This window comes from Panthera uncia (genome assembly GCF_023721935.1).
Source record: "Panthera uncia isolate 11264 chromosome A3 unlocalized genomic scaffold, Puncia_PCG_1.0 HiC_scaffold_11, whole genome shotgun sequence".
Classification (NCBI taxonomy): Eukaryota; Metazoa; Chordata; class Mammalia; order Carnivora; family Felidae; genus Panthera; species Panthera uncia.
This window is the reverse complement of record NW_026057578.1, coordinates 71,678,385-71,697,790: the sequence shown is the minus strand read 5'-3', so window position 1 is coordinate 71,697,790 and position 19,406 is coordinate 71,678,385. Positions and strand designations below refer to the sequence as shown.

Below are 19,406 nucleotides of genomic sequence, written 5' to 3'. Positions count from 1 at the left end.
GATTCTTACACCATGGTCAAGAGGGATTTATTCCAGGGATGCAAGAATGGTACAACATCTATGTACCAATCAATATGGTACACCACATTAACAAAGTGAAGGATATAAGTCATATGATCATCTCAATAGATACAGAAAACGCATCTGACAAAACTCATTATTCATTTATGATCAAAACTCTCAACAAAGCACACATAGAGGGAATGTAACTCAACATAACAAAGGCCACATACGACAAGTATACAGCTAACATTATACTCAATGGGGAAAAGCTAAAAGCTTTTTTCTAAGATGAGGAACAAGATAAGGATGCCTACTCTTGTCACTTATTCAGTGTAGTATTTTAAAGTCCTACTCAGGTCAACTTGGCAAAAAAAAGAAGTAAAAGGCACCTAAATTGTTAAGGAAGAAGTGAAACTGTCACTATTTGCAGATAACATGATTTGATATATAGAAAACACTAAAGGATCACAAAAAATTTAGAACTAATCACAAATTCAATGAAGTTGCAGGATACAAAATCAATACCCCCAATCAGCTGCATTTGTATATGCTAAAAATGACCTATCAGCAAGAGAAATTAAGTAAACAAACCCACCTATAATTGCATCAAAAAGAATAAATACCTAGGAATAAATTTAACTAAGGAGGTAAAAGACCTGTACACTAAAAACTATAAGACATTGATGAAAAAAACTGATGATGACACAAATCCATGGAAAGATATTCCATGCTTATGAACTGAAAAAAATTAAGACTGTTAAAATAAGTAGAATGCCCATACGACACAAAGCACTTTGCAGTTTCAATGCAATCCCTATCAAAATTCTAATGGCATTTTTGGTAGAATAAACAACCCTAAAATTTGTTGTATGGAACCATGAAAGACCCTGAATAGACAAAACAATCTTAAGAACAAAGCTGGAGGCAACATGCTTCCTGAATTCAAATTCTATCACAAAGCTACAGTAACCCAAACAGTATGATATTGGTATAAACAGAGATACACAGATCAGTGGAACAGAATTGAGACTCCAGAAAGCAACCCATAGATATATGGTCAATTGATTTATGACAAAGGAATCAAGGGACAGTGGGAAAGGGACAGTCTTTTCAATAGTGAGTGTTGGGAAGACTGGACAGCCACACACAGAAGAATGTAACTGGACCACTATCTTACACCATACATAGAAGTTAACTCCTTATGGATTCAAGAATATATGAGCTGGGTGGCTCAGTTGGTTAAGCATCAGACTCTTGAATGCAGCTCAGGTTGTGATCTCATGGTGATTGTGGTATGTTGAGTATGGGGCCTGCTTGGGACTCTCTCTCCCTCTCTCTCTCTCTCCCTTCCCTACTCACACTCACACACACACTCTCTTTCAAAACAAAGAAATAAACATTTAAAAACAAAAAAGAGCCTAAGAGCTGAAACCATAAAACTCCTAGAAGGAAACGTAGGCTTTCTGAAGTCACTCTTGGCAATGATTTTTTTGCCTGACACCAAAAGTAAAGGCAACAAAAGCAAAAATAAACAACTGAGACTACTTCAAACTAAGAAGCTCCTGCACAGCAAAGGAAAGCAAAAGCAAAAGCAAAATGAAAAGGTAACCTACTGAAGAAAGTATTGGCATATCAAATATCTGATAAGATGTGAATATCCAAAATACATAAACAACTCATGCAGCTCAAGCAAAAAAATAAAATAAAATAAAGAATCCAATTTAAAAATGGGCAGAGAATGTGAATAGACATTTCTCCAAAGAAGACCTACAGATAACCAACAGATGCATGAAAAAGTGCTGGATATCACCCATCATCAGGGAAATGCAAATCAAAACCACAATGAGATACCACTGCACAATGGCTATCATTTAAAGAGACAAGAAATAACATGTGTTGGTGAGGATGTGGAGAAAAGGGAACCCTTGTGCACCGCTGGCGGAAAGGTAAACTGGCGCAGCCACTGTAGTAAGTGACGTGGAGGTTTCTCAAAAATTAAAAATACAACTAACACATGATCAAGCAATTCCACAGACAGATATTTACCCAAAGGAAACAAGAACACTAATTCAAAAGGAAAACGAAACTCCATGTTCACTGTAGCATTATTTACAATAGGCTGCTTCCATGTTCGGGCTAAGGGTTTATCGGTGGATAAAGGAATAAAGAAAATGTGGCATACATGCATACACACACACACAGGAATATTATTCGGCCATAAAAAAGGAGACACCAATTGAGGGCATTAAGCTAAGTGATATAAGTCAGAGAAATACAAATATTATATGAAGTCACTTTTATGTGGAATCTAAAAAACAAACAAGCAAACCCGAATTCACTGATACAGGGAACAGATTGGTGGTTGTTCAGGTGTGGGGTGGGGGTATGAGGTAGGCAAGAGGTAGTCAAAACATACAAACATAGAGTTCTAAAATAAGTTAAGTCCTGGGAATGTAACAAACAACATGATGACTATAGGCTCACAACACTGTGTTGTATATCTGTAACTTGATCAGAGAGTAGATCTTAAAAGTTCGCAGTAAAAGAAAAAAATTGTAACTGTGTGGTGACAGACATTAACTACACTTACTGCAGTGATCATTTTGCAATATATACACATATTGAATCATTATGTACACCTGAGATGATGTCATATCAATTACATCTCAACAAAAATGATGGACATGTACAGATATACGCACAGGTCTCAGCAGTGTGTTTAACTGTTATTGAAAGAGCCAAACCACAATCCCCTCCTAATTCCACTGTCTTCAAGACTCCCCCTTTCTGAGCAGGCCTGGCACCTGTGGCTGTCCCGTAAGCATGAGTATGCCAGTTCTCCCCATGGCCTCCAACAGCACGTCCTCTTCCATGAGGCTAAATGGCTTGAAAACTGAAATTTCTCCCAGAGATCTGGCATTTTATTTGGTCCAGTATATAAACAGTTTTTTCTCGCCACCACCCCGACTATTCTTGTACCTACTTATTTTGGGGAACAGATTCAGAAAGGTTCAAGATTATAAAAAACAATCTGCCACCTGGAAGTGACAAATGTTAACATTTTTACAATGTTTGATTTGTCTTTTAAAAAGAGGTTTAGGAACAAAGAAAAACTTTACAACTCAGTGAAGACTGATGAGCCTGTCAAGTTATACAGCGCCCACTGTGTTCTCAGACTGTGTCCAGAGGGTTCTTGGATTCCTCCCTAGGGCCTACAGGGTTTGGCAAGGAGAGGGTGGGAAATCAAGAGACCAAGAGTCATAGTTTGAGGATCCCACCTCTGTTTTCCCTCAGCACCTCACAATTTGTTTCATAGCAGATTTCATTTGATAAAAAAGATTCCACTCAGCTAATCAACGTATGGGAGAGGCTTTACAGAAGGCAAAAGCAATAGAATAAAGTTGATATGGATAATTTCTGACTAAATATGGGCAGAGGGAGGAGAAAGAAGGAGGGAAGGAGTTGTTACATTTTCATTGTTTACAATATAAACTTAATGAGATGTGAACATTTTCTCTCAGAGACCAACTCAGTCTCTCCATAAATACTTAGTTCTTCCGACAGATAAATTATGTTTTGCCACATCAGATAGGTCAATCCCAGGAGTCTACCTAAAAAGATGGATAGGATACTGGACCACTCTGACATCCAAGGTAACTGTTTAAAATAGGAATCACTTCCTGAAAACACCTCAGCAGGCATAGAACTGTATTCAAGTTTGCTAATAATATCCTATTTTCATCATTTCTGAACCTAATTGCTGTTCTGCATGCAAGACTGGTGAAGAGAACAGCAAAGTCTCTTCTGGGTACATTCTGGAGAGTCCCTGGTGTTGTGGCAGATCCCTGACAGGGTTCTGACAGTATTGTTCTTCTCTTGTCTACTAAGACTCGGTTTTACCTTCTCTGACACAAATGCAGAGAACAGTAATGTAATCGTGGTTTCCTAGCCAGACTGGCCAAGATTGCCGTTGCATTGAGAAATGACTAAGCTATTTTCGCTTTTTGTCTTCTGTTATGGGAGTCAGAAAAACATAAGCTATTATTTTAAATACGGATAGAAAGCCACTAATAATAAAGAGAGCTCCAGGAAAAACCATCCTAAGTATTTAAAATCACAGTTCTCTTTTCTTCTGGACAAGTGCATGTTTCAGAGACTTTTGACAGTATGGGCTGAAGGCATTTTGAATAGGTGAGGTTGCCTTCTTGGGCACTCCTCTATGAGAAATGTGGGGCTCTGACCTGTGCTTGGTCCAGATAGCCAGCAGATGGCAGTAAAGAGCAACCACCCACCTAAACAAAAATCTACAGCAAAGACCAAAATCTCACCAACCCTTCGCACAGCTTCATACTCAGAGCAGAGAATGAGTGGTAAACAGCATCCTTCTAATCCTTTTGGCGCATGTCCTGAAACCAGGGCAGGGGTATATCTAGTCCATGAGTACATGAATATCCATACAGACCTAGAGGACACTGCTTATTTTCCATTAGTTCACCAAGTGGTTGAGTATCTGGGCTGATTTACATGCCAGCCCCAACCCCTCCCAGCTGTGACCATGGCAAACTATTTAATCTTTCAAATCTTCAGTGTCCCTGTCTGTGAAGTGGAGAGAATATCAGCACTCATACTTTGCAGCACTCTTATGAGGAATCCTGCAATCATATATTTAAACACTTCACCTAGTGTTTGGCACTTAAGAAATTAATAAATCTGAGTTGTTACCTTAACCAGCAAGTTTTTGTTAGTCTCAGTGGAATGCACCTTACTGTATGTGCAGTCCGAGTCCAGCTCCAGGAAGATTTAACACCAGGAGCTACAAAGAAGTTGCAGTTACTTCCTTGTGTTACATCTTAGGTGCTGTTGTTGTTTTGATGTGCCAGCACCACAGACTGGTGGAAGGAAAGGCTATGGTCCAACACGCAAAGACAGAACAAACTATTTGGGGAATAAAATGGTCTTTTCCCCCAATTATTTGGTCCAAGAAGGGAAGACGGTGCGTGTGTGGATGGGGGAGTGGGGGGATATTTGTGTTCTTAAATCGAGGGCTCGTAGGTCTGCTATACAGCAAAGGGACAAGAGCAGTTGCTCGGTCCTCATTGTGCATTATAATCTACAAGAAAAGCATTTTTTAAAAATGTTTTATTTATTTTTATGTTGAGACAGAGCATGCGAGCAGAGGAGGGGCAGAGAGAGAGAGAGAGAGAGAGAGAGAGAGAGAGAGAAAGAGAATCCCAAGCAGGCTACGTAAAAAGTGTTTTTTAAAAATATGGTTGCCTGGGGGCGCCTGGGTGGCTCAGTCGGTTGGGCGTCCGACTTCGGCTCAGGTCACGATCTCGCGGTCCGTGAGTTCGAGCCCCGCGTCGGGCTCTGGGCTGATGGCTCAGAGCCTGGAGCCTGCTTCCGATTCTGTGTCTCCCTCTCTCTCTGCCCCTCCCCCGTTCATGCTCTGTCTCTGTCTCAAAAATAAATAAAACGTTAAAAAAAAAAATTAAAAAAAAATATGGATGCCTGAACCCCAACAAGAAATTCCTCTTGGTTGGCCAGGAGTGGGGCTAGGCATAGGTATTTTTAGCACCCCAGGGCAGAGAACTGCTTGTTGAGAACCACTACCAAGTGGTTCCCAAGCCAGCGTGTGTTATCAGATTTAGTTCCATTGTTGAAAATTCAGATTTCCAGCTACATCACCAGCTGATTCTAATGCAATGGTTTTTCAGGTACAGGTTGGAAAACTCTGCCCTAGCGGATTAGAGAGTCCAAGTCTGATGACCAGAAGGCAAAAGAAAGTGCAATGATGAGAAGTCAATTCTGAGTCAAACAAGCCAGCTGTGTAAATGGGCAGGCAAGATCCTCACTGGCATTACCCAGGCCTATGCCCAGAACTGCACATATATGCTGGGAATGTTCATGACTCGGGAGGAGGCCCCATGGACAGCACCAGGCCCTAAATGGGGACGGTAAATATCTGTTGAATAAACGATGGAATTACAGCAATGACCATGTATATTAATAGCCCAAAGTCCCAGAGTGATCATGCGACAGAGAACAAAAATGAGGATTAGGGTAGACCAAGTCTGGAGCAAACACTCTTCCCCACAAAGGTAATGCCCTTCTCCGTGGATATGCTTCCAGGACATGGTACCAATAATGAAACAAGATATGGTAATGGCTTGCACCTATAAACCTAACCTTATTAAAGATGGATTACTAAGGAGCACCCTCAGTAAAGAGGTAAAAGGTAATAAAAAAAAACACAAGAGAGAATTCACTCAGTTGGAAGGAATGTAGGGGGAGGATGAGGACATGACAGCAAGGACCTCTGGTGCCCCTTGATTCATCTTAGGATAAAGTGGCTGAGCCACCAAAGGGGTCTGGAGCAGGCCAGGGACTCCTGATGTCCTAAGAATAATGCTGAAGGCAGAGTTTGGGAACATGGAGGAAACTAGGAGGAGGGAAGGTGTGCATCTTCCAGGGATTTGTGAGCACAGACGACTAAGCGACAGGCCTGGCATTATGATTTTCAGAGCTCAACACAAAATGCAAACATGGGACCCCTTGTTAAAAAAAAATCATTAAGAATTTCAAAGATGGCCACAGAAAAGCACTCAACCAAGTGCTGAGCCCTTCTGAGAAGGGGGCCCTGTGATCACACAGATCTCATGCCCTGGGAGCTGCCATGCCTGGAGACCCCCGGTTAAGGGTTAAATGGGATCCTGCAGGGGCGTCTGGGTGGCTCCGTCGGTTGGGCACCAACTTTGGCTCAGGTCATGATCTCGTGGTCCGTGAGTTTGAGCCCCACGTCGGGCTCTGTGCTGACAGCTCAAAGCCTAGACCCTGCTTCGGATTCTGTGTCTCCCTTTCTGTCTGCCCCTCACCTCTTCACACTCTGTCTCTCTCTCCTTCAAAAATAAATAAACATTTTGAAAAAATTTAAAATGGGATCCTGCAGAGCACTTAGCACAAAGGTCTCCATGGACACTGGGAGCTGCTGCATGAGTTGTCGGGCCTTGCCACAGGCTGGGCAGGGGCTCGTCCTAAATTAGTCTGCAGGCTTCCTGCAGCAGGAAGGACTCATGGCCGGCTGCTCATGTCTCTAAGGGCTCTCTGCCTGAGAATTCCAACAGACTTCATAATGAAAGTTACTCTTTACTAAATCCTTGGCTATTGCAAAATTCAGTCCACAAGATTCCAAATCCTGTGGCCATAGGAACTCTGAAGAATCCACACAGCCTAACAGGACCTCTGAAGGCAGAAACACATGACCAAACCCACACAGCAAAGGAACTCCCAGGCTGGTTTTTATCTAAGACACGTTCAAGAAGAGTGTTCACAGGGGAAATACTATCAGAACAAACCAGACAGTCAGCTTCTGCTCGTGTGACAACACATTCCACCTCGAGTCTGAACAAACAACACCGCATATGTCCCCTGGCGGCCTATTTCACCATCCCACCTTCTGCTCATGCTTGGTCTCCTGTAGTACCTCCAGTTCTTGAGCAGAACAACAGTGAAGCAGGTGGCCTGGCCCCAAGGACAATCGTGGGCAGACAGGGGGAGAGGTGACAGAGGGAGGTAAGAAAGACAGCCAAGGAACCACCAGAACAAAAGAAGGCGCTTTCTCTGTTTCTACTGTAAACCAGGGTGCTCACAGATTTGAGAGTTGGTCTCTTGAATATTCTATACCAGGTCTGCTCAGCCACAGCACTGTTTAACATTGAGTGCTGGATAGTTCTTCCTCATGATGGTGATCATTGCAAGGTGTCACTGTAAGATGTTCAGCAGTATCCCTGGTCTCTACTCAGATATGCCAGTAGCACTCCACAGTTGTGACAGCCAAAAACATCTCCAAACAATGCCAACTGTCCTCTAGCAGACAGAATCAGCCATGACTGAGAACCACTTCACTCTATGATCCTCAGTGTACTTTGAGGAAGCCAAAGGGCATTAAGATTAGTGGGGAAGAATAACCTGGACTGCCACTTGCAATCCTGTCCTCCACCCTTCCCTCTGTGCTCCAGAACAGGGTGACCTATCTGAGGTGATGGGCATGATATGTGCCTCCCTAAACCTTTCTCTGACCTCTGACCACTGGTGTTTAAGGGCTTAAGCTTGAATACAGCAGGCTGACCAAAGAAAGGAACCAAGCTCTGTGTCTCCCTCTGTGTCCTTGTCACTTGTGCTCCTTCCCAAGGCTCTGTACCCCAGTCACTCACATAACGTACCTTTCATTCCCTCATCGGCAGCTATTTCCAGGGCACCTGCAGGTGCCAGGCACTGTTTTAAGCCCTTAGGAAGCATCAGTGAACAAAATTTCCTGCTTTTGTGGAAACAGACAAGAGCAGTAAACATAATAAAAGGCAAATTATATTGTTTGTTACAAGGTGAGAAGGACATCTGGCAGAAGGAGATGGGGAGTGCCTGGGGGAGTAGAGGCTGAGGGGATTTCAATTTTAAATAAGACATTAGGACAGGTTCATCTGAGCTAAGTCCTGAAGAGGAGGGCAGTAGTCACGCAGACCCCTGGGGACAGTGTTGCAGGCAGAGAGAACAGCCTGGGAGCTCAGAGGTCACAGGAGACAGTGGCAGCCAGGGCAGAGGGCAGAATGGAAGGAGGAAGGCATTAAGGGGAGGAGTTGGTAGGCCATCTGGAGGACTTTGACTCTTTTTCGAGGAGAATAATGTGATTTGGCTCATGTAAGATTTTTTTTAAGTTTATTGATTTATTTTGAGAGAGAGAAAGTCCAAGTCATGGAGGGGCAGAGAGAAAGGAAGACAGAGAGAATCCCAAGCAGGCTCTGCTCTGTCAGTGTGGAGCCTAACACAGGGCTCAAACCCATGAACCATGATGAGATCATCACCTGAGCTGAAGTCAGATGCTTAACCAACTGAGCCATCCAGGTGCCCCTGGATCACATAAATTTTGAACAATCTCTCCAGCTGCTATTCTGAGAAGCAGGGACACGAGGTATAAATATAAAGCAACTGCAGAAATCTATGTTAAAAACAATGGTTCAGGCCACCAAAGGGGCAGCAGATGTGATGAAAAGTCTACGAAGGGTTATCTTGTAAGGGGACATGAGCCTCCTACTCTTGCTTAATGCTGAGGTAATGCTGCCTAACCTAATACAAGACATCTCTGGATTTGAAGTTTACATAGTTTATTAGAGAGAGCTACGATTCAACAAATACGTGTTTGAAGTTAAAATAAATACACAAAAAACTCCTAAGTAAAATGCCTGAAACATGCTTTTTAGATGAGCTCATCCAGTTGCTAGGCATGTATCTGACACTTAGTAAATGCTTAATAAATGTTTATTCAATGAGTAAATATATAATACATCCTATACTGTGTGAATAATTACCCTATTTCTTTAGACATAATCATTTACAACCACTATATCCAAGTATTTTATTACCATTGATGTAATTCATTTTGGTTGCCTTAAGAGTTATTTTTGGCTTTTTTGTTATCGCTGTAAGTCATTTAAGCTTCATTATTTTATGCATATCATAAATTTGTTTTAAAAATGATCAAACTCAAAATGCATTGTTAAGTTTAAAGTGAGATAGGAGTTAGAGCCTGAATCCTACAATTAGCTGAATGCCAAGGACTCTGACCTCACTGTATTCATCCATAAGGTGAGAGCTCTACACTCTGAAATCCAAGGTCTCTACCAGCTTGCAAATTCCCGAATTTTTCACTGAAAAACATTTAGGGGTTCCACTATCCCATATATCTGAGGTTCCTTGGGGCAGGTTGCACTTGGAATTGTGGAATTCAGAATATTTTGGGTTTTGGACTCATGTAATACATCCAATGGGGTCTGGGGCAGCACCTTGAAATCAAATATTTCTGTAGTAATGTGTAAGAATATTCACACATATGAAGACAAAGAGCCTCATTTAAGTTCGGGTCAAGTTTCACTGCTAAATTAGTTATTAAAAATATTTTAGAGAAAAAAAGAATGAAGTTAGACCCTTGGCCTACACCATATACAAAAATTAACTCAAGGGACACCTGGGTGGCTCAGCCAGTTAAGCATCTGACTTTAGTTCAGGTCATGAACTCACGGTTAGTAAGTTCCAGCCCTACCCCTGGTGAGCTTGAGTCCTGCCTGGTTCGGGTGAGCACAAGCACTGCTTCAGGTAAGCATGAGCCCCACGTACGGTGAACCCTGCATCTCTCTCTCCCTTTCTTTCTCCCTCTCTCTCTCTCTCTCTCTGCCCCTTGTGAGATTCTTTTTCTCCCTGTCTCTGCTCCTCACTCACTCCCTCTCTCTCTCTTTCCAAGAAAAAAAAATTAATTCAAAATGGATCAAAGATCTAAACATAAAAGCTAAAACCATAAAATATTGTAAGAAAATATGGGGGGGGACTTCATGATACAGTATCTTTGGCAATGACTGTTTGGATAAGCATAGGTAACAAAAAAAAATTGGGCATCAAAATAAAAAAAACTTTTGTGCATCACAGAACATAATCAACATAGTGAAAAGGCAATTTATGGCATGGGAAAAAATATTTGCAAACCATGTATCTGATAAAGAGAGAATATCTAGAATATATAAAGAACTCTTAAGATATGACAACAAAACACTAAACAACCTGATTTTAACATGGGTAAAAGACTTGAACAGAAATTTCCAATGAAGACATATAAAGGGCCAACAGGCTTATCAAAAAATGCTCAACATCATTAATCATTGGGAAATGCATATCAAACCCAAGATGACATAACACTTCATACATATTAGAATGGCTGCTAGTAAAAAAAATAATATTTGGCAAGGATGTAGAGAAATTGGAATTCTGTGCCATGTTAGTGGGAATGTAAAATAGTGCAGCTGCTATGGAAAACAGTATGGCAGTTTCTCAAAAAAATTAAAAATAGAAATACTATACGATTCAATAATTCTACTTCTATCTAGATCTATCTATCTACATATTCAAAGGAACTGAATGTAAGGTCTCAAAGATATATTTATGCATCTATGTTCATTGCCGCATTATTTACAATAGCCAAAAGGTGGAAGCAAGTATCCTTCACAGATGAATGAATAAACAAAATGTAGTATATACAACAGAGTATTTTTCAGCTTTAGGAAATTCTGGCACATGATACAACATGTAAAGATATGTTGCTAAGAGAAAACATGCTAAGAGAAGTCAGTCAGTCAAAAAAGAGAAAATCCTGTATGACTTCATTTATATGAGGTAATTAAAACAGGCAAATTCATAGAGATGGTAAGTAGAACGGTGGCTGCCAGAGGCCAAGAGAAGAGGGGAAAAGAAAGTTACTGTTTAATGGGTATGAAATTTCAGTTTAAGAAGATGAAAATGTCTGGTGATGATGGTCATGATGGTTGTACTACAGTGTGAATGGACTTAAATGATGCCACTGATTATATCCACTTAGAAATGGTTAAAGTGGAAGACTTCTGGGGAAGATGGTGGAGTGGGAAGATCCTAAGCTCACTTCAACCCACAGATATCACTAGATAATACCTACATCAGTGTAAGGAACCCAGAAAAGGACCCAGAGATTGGCAGAACAAACTTTCCTCAGCTAAATATACAGAAGAGATCACACCAAAGAGGATAGGAGGAGCAGAGATGTGGTTGGAAGCTAAATGGACCCACAAGACTGTCCATGGAAGGAAGGGATACTGCAGGAACAGAAAACAGAAAAACAGACTCTGACACCAGGGAGCCCACTGAGAGAAGATCAATCACCATAACATTTGTCTTCGAAAACCAGAGGAGCCAAATTTTGTGAGTTCTTACAATCAGTAGGTCCTAAAACCTGGAACTTTAAAAATCAGCAGGCTTGGCCCTGGGAGAGCCAGGAGGATGAGAGGAAACTGAGTCCCCACCCTTAAAGAGCACAACAAACAGCCCTGTGGAGATACAGCATAAAAGGAGCAGTTTGAAGAATGCCAGTGGTATACAGGAAGGAAATTTGCTTACTAATCTCAGAGCATGCAGGAGGGGCAAGGATCATTGGGCGACTTCTCCAGGAACACAGGCACTATTTCTTACATCCATCCCCAAACTAGACACATGGACACCTGCAGGAACCAGAACAGCACGAACATTTCTACCTACCTTGCTTAATACTGCATCCTACCCTTGTGTTCCCTTGTGGATATTACCCCTCCAGAAAGGCCTCAGCTCCAGGTTCCCTTCCACAGTAGACCCAAGCAGACCTTGCTAACACCACGCACTCCACCCCCATGTTCTTCTGCAGTTCACTGCTACCGCATCTCTGGTAAATGCCTGGTCTGACTGAACTCAAGCCCAAGAAGGATCCAGACAGGACCACTAACAACATATGGGACAAACACTGCTTATAACAGGCAAAGAGACCTAATGCAGATGACAAAAATGAAAACAAAAGTGGCTCAGCCCCAACAGCAGGGCACATGCAACAACATGGGAGACACCCTTGAAGTGCCAGGTTCTGGAAAACAGGGGACATTAAACTTCAGGGTACTAAGGACCTCTTCTAAGGCCACCACTTTCAAGGACAGGAGAAATAGCTGGCTTGCCTAACACAGAGAAAAAGATAAAGAGAGTTAGACAAAATGAGGACACAGAGAAGTTAAGTGCCAAATGAAAGAACAGAACAAAATCACAGCAAAAGAGCTAAATGAAATGGAGATAAGTAATATGCCTGATATAGAATTTAAAGTAAATGTCACAAAGATACTCACTGGACTTGAGAAAAGAATGGAGGACCTCAGTGAGACCCTTAAAGACACAAAAACAAAAAAAGAACCAATCAGAGGTGAAGAACTCAATAACTAAATTAAAAATACACTAGACGAAATAAATAGCAGACTAGAGGAGGCAGAAGAATAGATCAGTAATCTGGAGGACAAAGTAATGGAAAGCAAGCAAGCTGAATGGGAGAAAGAAAGAAATAATAAAAAATGAAAATAGTGTTAGGGAACTCAGTGACACCATCAAGCATAATAGCATTTGCATTATAGGTATCCCAGACAGAGAAGAGAGAGAAAAGGGGACAGAAAATTTATTTGAAGAAATAATAGGTGAAACCATCCTGAATTTGGAGAAAGAAACAGAAATCCAGATCCAGGAGGCACAGAGAGGCCCTGACAAAATCACACACACCAAGGAGGTCCACACCAAGACACACTGTAATTAAAATGGTGAAAAGCAGTCATAAAGAGAGAGTTTTAAAAGCAGAAAGAGAAGGGTGCCTGGGTGGCTCAGTTGGTTGGTTTTGGCTCAGGCCATCATCCCAGGGTTATGGGATTAAGCCCTGTGTTGGGCTCTGTGCTGGGTATGCAGCCTGCTTAAGATCTCTAGATCTCTCAATCTCTCTCTCTCCCTCTCCCCTCCTTTTCCCCTTTCACTGCTTGCACTCCCTCTCTCTAAAATAAAAAAAGAAAGCAGAAAGAGAAAATAAAAGTTACATACAAGGGAAACTCCATAAGACTATAAGCTAATTTTTCAGCAGAAACTTTGCAGACCAGAAGAGAGTGGCATGATATAATCAAAGTGCTGAAAAACAAACAAACAAAAAAACAAAACAAAACAAAAAAAACACCTAAAGCCAAAAATATCCTATCCAGCAAAGCTATCATTCAAAATGGAGAGAGTTGGGGTGCCTGGGCCACTCAATTGGTCAAGCATTTGACTACAGCTCAGGTCATGACTTGCATTTCCTGAGTTCAAGCCCCACGTCAGTCTCTGGGCTGACAGCTCAGAATCTGGAGATTGTTTCAGATTCTGTGTCTCCATCTCTCTCTGCCCCTCACCTGTTCACACTGTCTCTCTCTCTGTCTCTCTCAAAAATAAATAAACAATTTTTTTTTAAATGAAGGAGAAGGTTAAAAGAACTTACAACCACTAAACCAGTGCTACAGAAAATGTTAAAAGGGACTGATTGGAAAGACCATAAGCAGTAGTGCAAAGAGTAGGAAACACAAAAGGAGTAAAATTAAGCATATCTATAAAAATTCAGTCAAGAGATTCACAAAATAAAAGGATATAAAGCATGAAACAATACACCTAAAACCTGAGGAGAGGACAGGAGTAAATAATGGATTCAAATTTCAGTAACTACCAACTTAATATAGATTGCTCTATGCACAAGATGCTATGTACAAGATGCTATGTAACCACAAATCAAAAACCACTAATAGATATGCAAAAAACAAAGAGAAAGGAATCCAAGTATATCAGTAAAGAAAGCCAAAAAACTGAGACAAAAGAACAATAGAAGAAAGGAACAGAGAAGAATTACTAAAACCACCATAAAATAAGCAATAAAATGGCATTATGTACATACGTATCAGTAATTACTTTGAACATAAATGGACTAAACACTGCAATCAAAAGACATAGGGTGATGGAATGGATAAAAAACAAGACCTATCTATATACTGCCTACAAAAGACTTGTTTCAAACTAAAAGCAACATGCAGATTGAAAGGGAAGGGACAGAAAAGCATTTATCATACAAATGGGAGTAAAAAGAAAGCTGGGGTAGCAAAACTTACATTGGACAAAATAGACTTTAAAACAAAGACTATAAGGGGTGCCTGGGTGGCTCAGTCAGTTAATCATCTGACTTTGGCTCAGGTCATGACTTCATGGTTCATGGGTTTGAGTCCTGTGTCAGGCTCTGTGCTGACAGCTTAGAGCCTGGAGCCTGCTTCAAATTCTGTGTCTCCCTCTCTCTCTGCCTCTTCTCTGCTCATGCTCTCTCTCTCAAAAATAAAAATGAACATTAAAAAAATTTTTTAAAACAAAGACTGTAACAAGAGACAAAGATGACACTATATAGTCATTAAGGGCACAATCCCAAAAGAAAACATAACAATTGTAAATATTTATGCACCCAACATAGAAGCACCCAAATACATACAGCAGCTAATAATAAACAAAAAAGAAATAATCAATAGTAATACAGTTACAGTAGGGGACTTTAACATACCACTTACATCAATGGACACATCATTCAAACAGAAAATCAACAAGGAAACAGTGGCTTTGAATGACACATTGGGCAAGATAGACCTAACAGATAATATTCAGAACATTCCAACTTAAAACAGAATACACATTCTCTTGAAGTGCACATGGAACATTCTCCAGAATATATCACTTATTAGGCCACAAAACAACTCTCAACAAATTAAAAAACAACAAAGTCATAGTATGCATCTTTTCTGACCACAACTCTATGAAACTAGAAATAAACCACAAGAAAAAAATCTAGAAAGAACACAAATACAGGGAGGTCAAATAACATGCTAGTAAACAATGAATGGGTGAACCAAGAAATCAAAGAGAAAATCAAAATGACATGGAAATGAATGAAAATGAAAACATATAGGTCCAAAATCTTTGGGATGCTTCAAAAGCTATTCTAAGAAAGAAGTTTATAGCATTCCAGGTCTACCCAAAAAGCAAAAAAACCCAAAAAAACAAAAAAACCAATCTCAATAAACAACCTAACCTTTCACTTAAAGGAGCTAGAAAAAGAACAACAAACAAAACTCCAAACCAGTAGAAGGAAGAAAATAATAAAGACTAAACCAGAAATAAATGAAACAGACTAAAAAACCAATAGAACAGATCAAGAAACCAGGAGCTGGTTCCTTGAAAAGAGCAACAATATTTATTAACTTTTAGTCAGTCTCACCTCCCCACTCACCAAAAAAGATAGAGGGGACTCAAATAAAAATCTTTTCAAGTTGGGCAGTACATAGTGGATTTCTGTTACAACATTTTTAAAGTGTGACAGGTGGGGCACCTGGGTGGTTCAGTTCATCGAGTGTTCAACTTCGGCTCAGGTCATGATCTCAGGGCTTATGAGTTCAAGCCCCACATTGGGCTTGCTGGTGTCAGCACAGAGCCTGCTTCAGATCTTCAGTTCCCCTCTCTCTGCCCTTCCCCCACTTATACTGTCTCAAAAATAAATAAAACGTTTAAAAAAGTAGTGAAGGCTTTATAAAGGATGCATATTTTTTAAAAAAGTGTTTTACTGTTTATAGTAAGGAGAAGTGAAAAAAGAGATGTATTAAAATCAATTTGGGGGTGCCTGGGTGGCTCAGTTGGTTAAGAGTCCAACTTCAGCTCAGGTCATGATCTCATGGCTCGCGAGTTCAAGCCTCACGTAGGGCTCTGTGCTGACAGCTCAGAGCCTGAAGGCTGCTTCTGATTTTCTGTCTCTCTCTCTCTCTCAAAACTAAATAAACATTAAAATAAGTAAATAAATAAAATAAAATAAATTTAAAGTAAAATATTGAGAAAATAAGAGTATTGGTAGTAAGCAGTGATTGTAAAAATCAAGAAGGTGGCAGGAAAGTGGCTGCCATTTGAGGAATGGCACAACTTCTCAAGGCTCCCTTGGGTTCAAACTGCAGCATGGTCTTTAAGATCCTTTGAAAGCACAGTCCATTACTCCCATGGAAATAGGGATCTTGTCTCACTGGTCATCCATCTACAAATGCATGCACGCCTGTCTGTCTCCTGATAAACTGTAAGCCCAGGCACCACAGGCCACATTTATGATGTACAGGCACACTTCCTGTCTACCATGGACCACCTCTATCTGCTTTGACCTTGGCAAGGACACGTATGTAGGAATGTGTTGAGAGTGAAAAAAATGCAGGCTGTTCCTGACCATCTTCCTCTGACTCCAGGGACAGGAGTTGGCCATGCAATCAATATAAACCCCCACTTACCTGGATGCACATTGTGCACTGGCTTGTGAACTCTCCTTTGAGACCCTTAAGTCAGGGACTCAGTATCAGGTAAAAAAGTACAACACGGTAAGTATGACTTCTGCTATGATATCCACTTTAAAATCTATCTTTTAATTTTGTGATATAGTTTCTGGATGAGCTGGATAAAGTGCCAAAAAGGAATCATCATTGCTGGTTTATGCTCCCCAACATCTAGCCAGTTTATGGTCAATAATCCCACCTAGTAAATTAACTCATCTCTTGTCTAAGTACATGATTTTCTCTCCATTTACCTTGAAATATATACCAAGAAGTTTCATGATTCAAAGTCAAACGTTTTTGGCTGCTTTACCAATATTTTTTACATTGCTCTTATGGATGCTTGCTTGCTCATATCTGTTTTAAGTATTTTTCTGAATAAAGTTATACTGGCTCACGCACTATGGCAGAGAACTAAAGGGCCTCAACTGTCTCCTTGTCAATGCAGTGAAGTGGACACTACATTTTACAACTTGGTATGGTGACCCCTGTACCTGGTATTCAGAAATGCATCCAAACATGATCCCGAGCTTCCATAAGAAAATAACAATCCAATCTCCAGATTAGCTTTTTGTATTTAAAGATATTTTAGGAAACTGGACTCTGACTACATATAGGAAGTACAAGATCCAGCTCACTTCTGTACTGCATAATTTTTAAGAAAGGTTTGGTTGACAACAATATTATTCAAGGAGGATGGCCTAAAGAATAGGTAGTATTCTTCTCTCAGTCCTCTGGAATCTACCTCAGGTCAGGAGAGAGCTCTGAGCACCACCAGACCACTTGGCCTTTGAAGAAACCTCTGTGGCCACACTGCTGTCAGCCTGCATCAAGGGGCTTTGTGGAAAAGAACCTGATGAGTAATGGCTCACTTCAGGCCTTTCGAGGACTTGGGTCTCCTGTCATAGAACACTCTCTAGGAAGATCCTTGGGAAATTTCTCTCTCATTTCAGCACTGGGAGAAATTCACCTTCACCTGAGCAGTGAGTCAGTTTTCATCTTGTGGACAGCATAAGTCACGGTACTGAGCAACCCCTCCCTCAGCGATGGCTGGAGGAGCCAAGAGCAGCGTCTGGGGCCCCTCTGCAGCAAATAGTAGAGCCCCCCCTCCACGTACTTAGTGTACCAACATCGCCTAGGACTTCATCTTATCTTTTCTGTTTACATTTCCACTTTAAATTCTCCCAAACCCCAATTCTTTGCCTGTAAGGATGAGATTATAATATGATGAGAATTTAAATAGATGTATATAAACTGCTTTGTATTGCCTGGTACCTATGATGAAAATTTATTTTTTTTAAAGTTTTTTTTTTAATTTTTTTTAACATTTATTTATTTTTGAGACAGAGAGAGACAGAGCATGAACGGGAGAGGGGCAGAGAGAGAGGGAGACACAGAATCGGAAGCAAGCTCCAGGCTCTGAGCCATCAGCCCAGAGCCCGACGCGGGGCTCAAACCCACGGACCGTGAGATCGTGACCTGAGCTGAAGTCGGAGGCTTAACCGACTGAGCCACCCAGGCGCCCCCTTATGATGAAAATTTAAATAGATGTATATAAACTGTTTTGTATTGCCTGGTACACATACTCAGTATATTGTAATAATAGCTAATATTTATTGAGGGCTGTCTTCCATGACTTACTCTAAGCACTCTGTACATGTTTTTAATCCTCATACAACTCTACGTGGCTGTTGCTAGTATTATCCTCATCTTAGAGAGGAGGAAACTGAGATCCAGAGATTTTTAAACATTTGACTCAAATCTATCATAGGCAAAACTTGGATTTGAATCCAGGTCCCCAGCCCTGATCCCAAGTTAACTTCTACTACTCTGATAGCTACTACTTTAAAGCTAATTTTTTGGTCTTGTTTTACCTAGCAATTATTTATTTACTTATTTTCAGAGGCTGGATGCAGTCTCATTTAGGGTCACCAACTTGTCCAGAATTTCCCAGTTTTATAATTCAAAGTCTCATTTCCCAAGATACCACTCGGTGGTTTTCTCATTATGTTATTGATCTTTGTAGGAGGACCACTGCTAGTACACACAGATACCTTCATGCAAATGAGAAAGAAGGGGTATCCATTTGTTTTTAACACACTTTTGATCGTGTATGCAATCCATTTATGTAAACTACCTTAAATCCTTTCCGGAATAAGATGGGTACAGAAACAAATATAAATACAGAACTTCACATTGTATTTAACACTTTTAGAGTTATCGGTAATTATTACCACATGCATTACCTTTATATCCTTGTTCTGTCTCCCTGAGATCAATTTTGGTTATTGGTTTGAAATCAGTATCCCATAATCGAATACACCCATCTCGTCCACCAGTGGCAAAGCCTTCTTCACAAGCATACATGCTAAAGATTCCAGCCTGTTGAGTAAGGCAGATTATACTCAATACTTGAAGGATTCTAAGTAGTCATTATAGTTGGAGCTTCATGATTAAAAAAAAAAAAAAGCAAAAACAAAAACATTTTTAAAAACCCTTGTTCTCGGGGCACCTGGATGGCTCAGTCGGTTGAGTGTCCAACTTCGGCTCAGGTCATGATCTCACAGTCTGTGGGTTCGAGCCCCGCGTCGGGCTCTGTGCTGACAGCTCAGAGCCTGGAGCCTGCTTCTGATCCTGTGTCTCCCT

General features: G+C 40.8%; 1 protein-coding gene across 1 annotated transcript in view; it reads right to left on the bottom strand.

Moving 5' to 3' along the window:
- EML6 (EMAP like 6) overlaps positions 1–19,406 on the bottom strand; it is a 162,743-nt gene that overhangs the window by 125,291 nt on the left and 18,046 nt on the right. Inside the window, exon 6 of the mRNA XM_049649840.1 lies at positions 19,007–19,142. Within this exon, the coding sequence (XP_049505797.1) occupies positions 19,007–19,142 (136 nt within the window). The remainder of the gene's footprint in view (positions 1–19,006; positions 19,143–19,406) is intronic.